The 9,328-nt window shown below is 39.1% G+C and overlaps 1 protein-coding gene across 1 annotated transcript; it reads left to right on the top strand.

The window, feature by feature from the left end:
* The first annotated feature begins 667 nt into the window (after positions 1-667).
* On the top strand, positions 668-8,970 carry DSCC1 (DNA replication and sister chromatid cohesion 1). Its single transcript, XM_032222223.1, has 9 exons — positions 668-1,023; positions 1,512-1,680; positions 2,814-2,948; positions 3,851-3,941; positions 4,382-4,520; positions 6,331-6,383; positions 6,645-6,799; positions 7,500-7,648; positions 8,398-8,970. The coding sequence occupies exons 1-9, from the start codon at positions 854-856 to the stop codon at positions 8,504-8,506; spliced, it is 1,170 nt and encodes a 389-aa protein (XP_032078114.1). The 5' UTR covers positions 668-853; the 3' UTR covers positions 8,507-8,970.
* Positions 8,971-9,328: the final 358 nt, after the last annotated feature.

Genomic DNA, 9,328 nt, shown 5'->3' with positions numbered 1-9,328 from the left:
GTGTACATTCAAAATGACAATAAAATTCATATCCTATTCATATTCTAGTCAGGAAATTTCCTGACAGTTAGAACAATTAATCAGTGGAACAGCTTGCTTCCAGAAGTTGTGAATGCCCCAACACTGGAAGTCTTTAAGAAGATGTTGGATAGCCATCTGTCTGAAACGGTATAGGGTTTCCTGCCTAGGCAGGGGGTTGGACTAGAAGACCTCCAAGGTCCCTTCCAACTCTGCTATTGTATTGTATTGCATTGCATCCTGTCCTATTCCTAATTCCTATTCTATTCCTAATTCCTAGGATGTTGCTAGGAATTTATGTTGCTTCTCTCCTTGATTAGCTTCTTGCTATTCCATCCTATCCTATTCCTAGTTCCTATTTTATTCCTATTCCATCCTATATTTTCCATTCTATTCCTAGTTCCTATTCTATTTGTTGCTTTTCTCCTTGATCAGTTTTCACCCATTGTTTCTTGTCCTGCCTTCAAGTGCTTTGAGAATAGCTTGACTCCCTCTTCTTTTGTGGCAGCCCTTCAAATATTGAAAGGCTGCTATCATGTCATCCCTAGTCCTCCTTTTCATTAAACTAGATATATCCAGCAACGGTTATCTACGTGCTTCTCCCTCCAGCCCGCTGATCCTCCTTCTGGCTCTTCTCAGTCTCAACGGCTGTTTTTGTGGCGGGGTGATTAGCCCCACCCTCTCCCTTTCGGATTGGGCCTCTGAGCAATGTAAGCTCCGCCCCCTTTGCATCACTGTGACGACGTGATTTTGGCGCGCTTTCGGAAGGAAGGCCGCCCCTTCTCCTGTCAGAGACGCCCGTGAAACTCCGAGGAGCGAAAAAGCCCCCGAGGATATGCGACGCCGCGAGGAGGTCGATGCGACGCTGCAAGTCGCTAAACTAAACCCGGCGGAGCTGCTTCCAACGGTACAGTGCCTCAGTTTCAGTCCGCGGATCGATACCGGCGATTACTGTCTTCTGCAACTGGAGCCGGAGTTGTGTCAGGAGTTGGAGGCGGGGCGAAGGTACGCGCATGCTCGGCAGGGCCCCCCTTGCAGTAAAGCGTGCCGCTGGCGACTCTACAGCGACCCCTAGCGCCTGGGAGGATCAGCTGATCTAATTCAATAAAGCAGGGTTCTCCAAATTCCCCAAACTGGCTGGGGAATTCTGGGAGTTGAAGTCCACAACTCTTAAAGTTGCCAAGTTTGGAGATCCTTGCAATAAAAGAATTGCATTGTCCGCATCTGTATGCTCCAGATGTGTTGCTCAAATTTGGGGGATTCTGGGAGTTGAAGTCCATCTTAAATTTGCCAAGAGAAACACTGCATTAAGTATAGCCTGTTTCTGTGTTTCCTTCCTTGACTGAGCATAATGATACAACATACCTGGGATACTAGGAGAAATTGGACCTTTTCAGATGTATCAGCCTCCTATCTTTATTTATTACTACATATATTTAAACCTTATGGTCAACACATTGTAGTTTGAACCTGGCATTTGTTTGATCTTGCAGCCTGGTGATCCGTGGAGAGAAAAATGAACATGCTGTGATATGTAGTAAGGATAAGACTTACGACATGAAAATAGCAGATACTTCCAATATGTTGCTTTTTATTCCTTCCGGTGAAACGCCAGAGCAGCTTCGTGCAGGCAAGCCTACCACTAATATACTCCATCCTGAGGTATTGTGTGCCTGAAGATCCTCCAGAGCAAGTTAAGATCTTTGAAAAGTCATTCTCCTTCCTTTAAAAAAAAAAGTCACTTTTAATCCTTTTCCTAGGAGTTCAGATTTGTGGATGGGAGAGAAGCTTAGTTTATCCAATGAATTAAGTCAGAGCATTTTGTGGCCAAGAGATGCAATAAATATTTTAGTACTTAGACATATAATGTGTAGGATAATTATTTAAAATAGGCATATCTATGAGAAGGGTGTTGGATTTGAGAGCATATAGCAGCTGATTGAATATGGGACTCAGTAATTTCTATGAGGGCATATCCTTGATTTAGCAGGAATGTGGTATTTGATAGAATGATGGGCAAACGACTGAACCAGATGAAACATCCTTTCCCCCCCTGTATGGCTCCATGATTCTGTGACTATAGCAGTTATTTCTCCAGGAAAGTGCAATAAAAATAAGTTAAATCTCTAAATGCCACTGGTTTAAACAGTAAAACTATAACACAGACACAAAAATAATTTTTGCCTTCTTTTGGCCATCACACATTTTGGATACACTTGGAAAAAGCAAGGTACAGATTGCTTGATTGCTTGTTCTGTTTTTTCCCTCAATTAATAGATCCTGGCATGCATTGGTATTTAAGACAGCAGCTGAGGAGAAATAAAAGCAAATTTTTGTTTAAAATTTTTGTGTAGAGTGGGGGGATGTGTGGTACTTTAGATATGGTTGGATTGCAACTCACTATATCCAGGGATAATATGATGTCCAAATATCTGAAAGTCCACAATGACAATTGAATCTTCTTATGTTAAAAGAGCCAGATGTATTCAATGAAAGTGGAGCAAATATACCCAAAGGTCTGAAGTTCTAAAGCAATTTTTCTCAACCATGGCAGCTTGAAGAGGTGTGGGTTTCAACTCCAGTGTTCTGGCTGAGGAATTCTGGGAGTTGAAGTCCACACATCTTCGAACTGCTAAAATTGAGAAACACGGTTCACAAAGACAGTCATTTAACATGCCAAACTCAGGGGCGTTATGCTATGTTCATACTTTGCTGCTGCTGGTGGATGCAGTTATATCTGCAACTGCCAACTTTACAGATTAGTCTGGCAGTTCCGATGACAGTTCTTGTTATAGATTGCAGGGTTCTCCAATCATTTTTGGGAACTAAAAAGATGCCGGCCTAAATTGAAGAAACTCAAGAAACTTCTATTGGAAAATCCTTATGAAGGTCCAGATAGTGAAAAAGAGAGAATTGATGCAAACTCAAAGGTAATCATTATATGAGATAAGGAAGATGATAGATGGGTGAAAAAGTTCTCATGACCCAAAACAAGATGGAGTTTTTAATAAAAAGACATAAACTTTGTGCAAGAATAAAAATTAAGCAAAGCATGAATTGCAATTAGAGAGTCCTAACCCATATTAGGTTCCCTGGAACACATGTTTGTATTATTTCCCCATATGGCCCATTGTAAAAAGTGAGTAGGTTAGCCATGTGTTCATGTATTAATTACCTAAACTTTTTAGCTTGGTGTGTAGGGTAAATATAACTTCCCACTCACCAATTAATTCTAATCTATGTCTCTGGGATCCCGGTTATTATGGGCTGAGATAGTAATTATCAGTGAGGTAATATTTTTTCCTCTGGCAGTTTCCGAAGTGCATAACTATTATTTATTTTATTTATTAAATTTATATGCTGCCCATCTCACTATTCAAGTGACTCTGGGTGGCTTACAGTTTCTGTCCTTCCAAAGCAAAGTGAACAAAAATTGACTCTATCCCTTTTGTGCCTTTAAAATCCGATAGTGTTTTCATTACTTTTTTAAAATTATATTTTGGTTCTGTTTTAAGTAGCAAAGTGGGTAGCATTTGATTCATCTGTTAAAAGTCCTGAAATATTCCAGCACAGGTCTCAGCATATGGCAAAATTCCTGAGTCAGTGCTTAATCCAACAAAATTTCAGATTCTTGAAATAAATGTAGGCTTATGAAAGTCTCATTCAGCCTCCAATTTCATACTTCCTAGTCAGTGAAAGCTATGAAAATAAAATGCTCATGATTAAATACACAAGTACAGTTTTAAACTTTTGTTTATAAAGCAATTCCAAGGCACTCAGAATAGCATTCAGACTTAAGGAACTCATGTATGTTTTGTTTTACTTTCTGTAGTATACAACAGAAGACTTCTTGGATTTGGTCCAAGCAAGTGAGGAAGAAATAATGCATCAGCTGAAGGTTCTGAAAGCATGCCAAGTTCAAGGTAGTTATAGCTACATATGTTTCTTAGAATTCCTTATTTAAACAGAAAATTGTTTACTTCTACTGCAACAGGCCCCAACCTTTGGAACTTGGCAACTGGGGTGGGTGGGGACGACGACAGGGGGACGGATGACCAAGCCATGTGAGCAGTGGGGTGGCTTGCAATTGTCGCCTTCCTAGGGCTGAGAGAGAGTTACTGGCCCAATGTCACCCAGCTGCCTTCATGCCTAAAATGGGACTAGAATTCACAACCTCCTGGTTTCTACCCTGGTGCATTAACCACTAGACCAATCTGTCTCTTCTTCAATTGAGTGCGAAAGGAGAAAATAACTAGGCTGGCATTATGATCATTATACAGATAAAAGAGTAGGAAAAAGATCAAGAATGGAACTGAAGTTTTTATAAAGGATTTTGTACGCTAATGCCCTTCTCTGCTTGCAGGATTCTGGAGGATTCTAGACTTTGACTATGAGATGAAACTCTTGAATCACGTGACCCAACTAATATATTCAGAGTCCTGGTTATTCAATAAAGTCCCTTTAAGTATATGTGTTCGAGAACTTGGACCTCTAGAACCCAAGTAAGTTATTTTATTTACCTGTACTTTGTTCTAAAAGAATAAGGCTCACCTCATTGCTTATTTGAGAAAGGTTTCTGTTTCAGTTATTAAATGTTGTTTACAAAATGCCTGCTTTCAGATTTAAAGCCAAAGGAGATAAGGCTGGATTCATGTGCCAAGTCTTTCCTTAATAGGGTTTATTTACGAAATTAGGAGTAATTACAAGTTCATAAAATGTACTAAAACAAAAACCATGTTATTACAAGCCATAATGGCTGGATTACACAATGAGCTAATTTACAGCCAAAAAAGTACATCATCTTTATTGTGTGATGTGTGAATCTACTCTGTTTAGAAGTCATACCAATATTTTTTCATGGCAGATAAATTGTAACTTTCAATTGGAAGAGTTACTAAACAAGCCTATCATTAAATGAGGCCTGCCTAGTATCCGATCAATTTGACTTTTAATTGATGGAACCCATTCTTGATGCCTTGAAAGTCTATTTCCCAGCAGGACGCCCCAGAAATGGGGAGTCATTGGTCTTTTGGCTGATAATTCTGTAGGTTTTAATCCCAGGACAGATAGTGGTTCGAGAGGGATGCTCTAGGACAGCAGCCCCCAACCTTTTGGGCAGCCTGAACGTGTTCCGTGGAGAGAGGTTTTTCCGCAGACTAAAAGAAACATGGTTTCGCGTGCTGCTTACATCCCACAGGTGGGGCTTCATTTGTTTGCATGGACTGGTTTCTGGCATGCTGCAGACCAGTGCCTGTCCATAGCCTGGAGGGTGGGGACCCCTGCTTCTAGTGCAGGGATCCCCAACCTCTCTGGCTTAATGGCCCACCGGTAGGGGGGGGGAGAGTGGATAGCAGTGTGTGAGTGGCAGGCGTGTGCGAGTGTGCCTTGCTTCATTTGTGTGACCGGCAGGTGGGCTAGTGCACCCACCGGTCACATAAAGTTTTGTGCCTGAGTGCCAGTGGCTGCTGCTCAGGCAAGGGGAGCATCATGCGCGAGTGCATGATGGCTACTGTTCGTGTGCGGGGAACTACGTGCACATGCTCACCCGCTACCTGCATGGCTCGTTATGAGCAGACTGCGGCCCAGGGGTTGGGGACCCCTGCTCTAGTGAAATGGGGAAGAAACCGTTGTCAGGTTACCTCTGGTGCAAGGGAGTGCATTAGTCTTCACATGGCTGATAAACAACCTCTAAGTGGTGTTATATAAGTGCAGTTAAATATTTTATCTAGAAAGTGCGCAAAGAAGAGCAACAAAGATCATTACGGGACTGGAGGCTAAAACATATGAAGAACGGTTTCAGGAACTGGGTATGTCTAGTTTAAGGAAAAGAAGGACTAGGGGAGACATGATAGCAGTGTTCCGATATCTCAGGGGTTGCCACAAAGAAGAGGAAGTCAAGCTATTCTCCAAAGCACCTGAGGGTAGAGCAAGAAGCAATGGGTGGAAATTAATCAAGGAAAGAAGCAACTTAGAACTGAGGAGAAATTTCCTGACAGTTAGAACAATTAATCAGTGGAACAGCTTGCTCCAGAAGTTGTGAAGGCCCCAACACTGGAAGTCTTTAAGAAGATGTTGGATAGCCATTTGTCTGGAATGGTATAGGGTTTCCTGCCTAGGCAGGGGGTTGGACTAGAAGACCTCCAAGGTCCCTTCCAACTCTGCTATTGTATTATTGTATTGTATTTATACATTCAAAGAAAATGTATTAATAAATAATGTAAGGATAACCTGGATGGCTAAATCAAATTCTGTAGAGAACTGTAGAGGACTTTATTATACTTTATACTGAAATTAGGCACATTTCTATTTCAGGGAAATGATAGAACACATCCTGGAAAGTTATGGGGAAAAATACATGGATGAAGGTAGGTAGCCTTCATAACTGCTTATTTTTAATAATGAAGATGACACACCTGGTTTGAATATTCAATAGATCAGAATGGCAGGATAAAACTGAATGAATGAATGCATATGAATGCCAGATTCAAGATTAAACTATTGAATTAATTCTGGTTCATTACAGAATGTAATGTTGTTTTGATGTTGATGGGAGTTTTTTTAAAGATACACTGAAGTGCATGTGACATCTTCCTTAATTACTTGTGGTTTTTAATGCTCCTTCCCAGGTGAGGCTTACTTTGAAATGAATGAAGAGAAGGTGTGTAGAGCAATTGCACAAATGCTCTTACAAAATGCTGTCAAATTCAACCTCTCGGAATTTCAAGAAGTGTGGCAGCAGAGTGTCCCTGAAGGAATGACAACTAGACTGGATCAGTTAAAGGTAATGTGATATAATGCCATCACTCTGCTTAACAACTAATTCCCAAAACACTGTCAAATAATTTACTAAGACTGTATTACTATTCTTCTATTCCTTACTAGTATCTATCTCTTCCAACCTATTACTATAACCATGTTGCTTGTATCTTTCAATCTATATTGTTTGTAATTGTTTCCTAGTACAATTTGATGGCTTATTAGTAACCTTGACTATCACTAAGTGTTGTATATTTTATTCTTGATGAATGTATTTTATTCTCCTTATGTACACTGAGACCATATATACCAAAGACAAATTCCTTGTGTGTCCAATCACACCTGGCCAATAAAGAATTCTGTTCTATTCCATTCCATTCCAGTCTATAAGAAATGCCACTTTCAGAAATGTGCTCAATCTGGAGCATGAATTTGAAAATCTACAACTAATAGGGTCAGATTAAGAATTCTGGGGGGAAAAATCCCAATTACGTTTCCCTTAAAGCTGATTGGATGCTCTCAAGTTATTTTCATCTTTTAGCCTTAAATACATCATGAGGTTGATTGATGTAAGGCTGAAACTTTAAGAAGTTCTCACATTGAAAGAAAGAACAATACATAAACATAGCAACCTGTGCATTTTTTAAATGTTTATTAAGTTTATATTTTAATTATTCAATAAAGGTTTCCCGCACATATTCCAATTTTGATTTTATTTATTCAAGGGATTGGCTCTTGTGGATAGATCTTCTAAACCAGAGATTATTTTCCTGCTGACTGTTGAAGATTTACCAGAAGATGATAATGAAAGATTTAAACGCTTGTTCTCTATTCGGGAGAAATGGACAGAAGCTGATATAGCTCCATATATAGAGTAAGTGGTATAACTGCAGTCCTATAGCAGTTCAAAAGCCATCTTCATATGCTGAATTTCCAAATTCATATGCTGAATTTGGCAGCTCCTCAAACACATCTAATTCTTGCTTTTGTTCACTATTAGAACTGAGATATTTTCAACCCATTGTGAGTATCTGTCTGTTAACCAATAGCTTCCTCGTTTCCTTTTGCATTCTTCCTTGCAATCATTGCACATTATTTCCAATTTTCCTCTAAGTCAAGATTGTATGCTACTGCTAGTTGACACTGTGTACAGGTAGTCCTCGACTTACAATAGTTCATTTAGTGACTGTTCAAAGTTACAACGGCATTGAAAAAAGTGACTGATGACCATTTTTCACACTTATAACCTTTGTAGCATCCCCATGATCATTTGATCAAAATTCAGATGTTTGGCAACTGGCTCATACTTATGGCCGTTACTGTGATCCCCATTTGTGACATCCTGACAGGCAAAGTAAGTGGGGAAACCAGATTCACTTAACCACCGTGTTACCAACATCAACTGCAGTGATTCACAGTTAACAACTGTGGCAAGAAAGGTCGTAAAATGGGGCAAAATGTCTGACTTAGCAACATAATTTTTTGGCTCAATTGTCATAATTTGAGGACTACCTGTATTGAAATACAATGTGGTATTGACAGTTTTGTAATTTGCCTTAGAATATTGAAATTGTTAAAATGGTTTTGGAGATTACATTTTTAAAAAACCCTTCTATTTTACAGGGATTTATGCTCAGAGAAGCAAACGACTGGCACACTTCTAACAAAATATGCTCGTTCCTCAGTGCAGAATGGACTCAAAGTTTATAATTCAAGAAGACCCATTTCATAAGAATTATTTCAACTAAGTAGGGACTGAAAATGTTCTAAAGACTGTCAACTTGTAGATCAATTTTTTGTGGTTTTGCCACATAGTTTAAGACCCACAGTTTTCTCTGAGGCATCTAATAATATTAGCATTTCTTGAGAGTTCTTTATTGTTAAAACTGATATTTCTAGAAAAATGTAAATACCAATATCTGAGTATTTCATTCAACTCCTTTCTGTATTTTGTTTAAATTAAATCTGTATTAAAATTTAAAAAATTGTATAGCTTAAAGCACACATTGTAAAGAAGATCAGTTTAAGATAGATAGAGGATGGTTTTCTTTAACCTTTCCTTTATATTAATTAACGTTTCCTTGGAAGAACTAAATCAGTCTATCTGGACACAATCTGCTACTTTGTTTCTAGCTTGCAGACCTTCCAGACATTCTAACTTCCAGTTGATATCCCGATATATACAGTTGGAGCATATCTCTGCCTTTGCTTTATTTCCTTTTCTGAAATAAAATTTTATAACATCAGCTTTTTGTTTTGCTTTTCTTTTCGAAGAATCTTACTTAAGAGTCTTAAGCAAATTAGGTAAAATGATGAATAAACCTGAGTCAGTGATAATCAGATCGTATTTTTCAGAGTATAAGATGCACCAGAGTATAAGACGCACCAAGATTTTGAAGAGGCAAATTTTTTAAAAAAGGTTTTGCATTCTGCAGACCTCCCCAAAATGGGCATGTTTTTTGTCAAAAAAAAAAAAAGAGCATGCATAGCCTTTAGGAGGCTTGTAGAGTGCTCCTGGGGGCTGAGGGGGGGCAAAAAAGAGCAAAAAATGGCC

This window comes from Thamnophis elegans, chromosome 8 (assembly GCF_009769535.1).
Source record: "Thamnophis elegans isolate rThaEle1 chromosome 8, rThaEle1.pri, whole genome shotgun sequence".
Classification (NCBI taxonomy): Eukaryota; Metazoa; Chordata; class Lepidosauria; order Squamata; family Colubridae; genus Thamnophis; species Thamnophis elegans.
The sequence above is the reverse complement of the archived record's forward strand: the minus strand, read 5'-3'. Positions and strand labels throughout refer to the sequence as shown.

What these genes read in the sequence shown, in the direction of transcription:
- DSCC1 (XM_032222223.1), top strand. Translation starts at nt 854, where the DNA reads ATGCGACGCCGCGAGGAGGTCGATGCGACGCTGCAAGTCGCTAAACTA. An exon ending in GAGTTGGAGGCGGGGCGAAG is followed by an intron (nt 1,024 to 1,511) that starts GTACGCGCATGC and finishes TTGATCTTGCAG; the next exon opens with CCTGGTGATCCGTGGAGAGA. An exon ending in GATATAGCTCCATATATAGA is followed by an intron (nt 7,649 to 8,397) that starts GTAAGTGGTATA and finishes TCTATTTTACAG; the next exon opens with GGATTTATGCTCAGAGAAGC.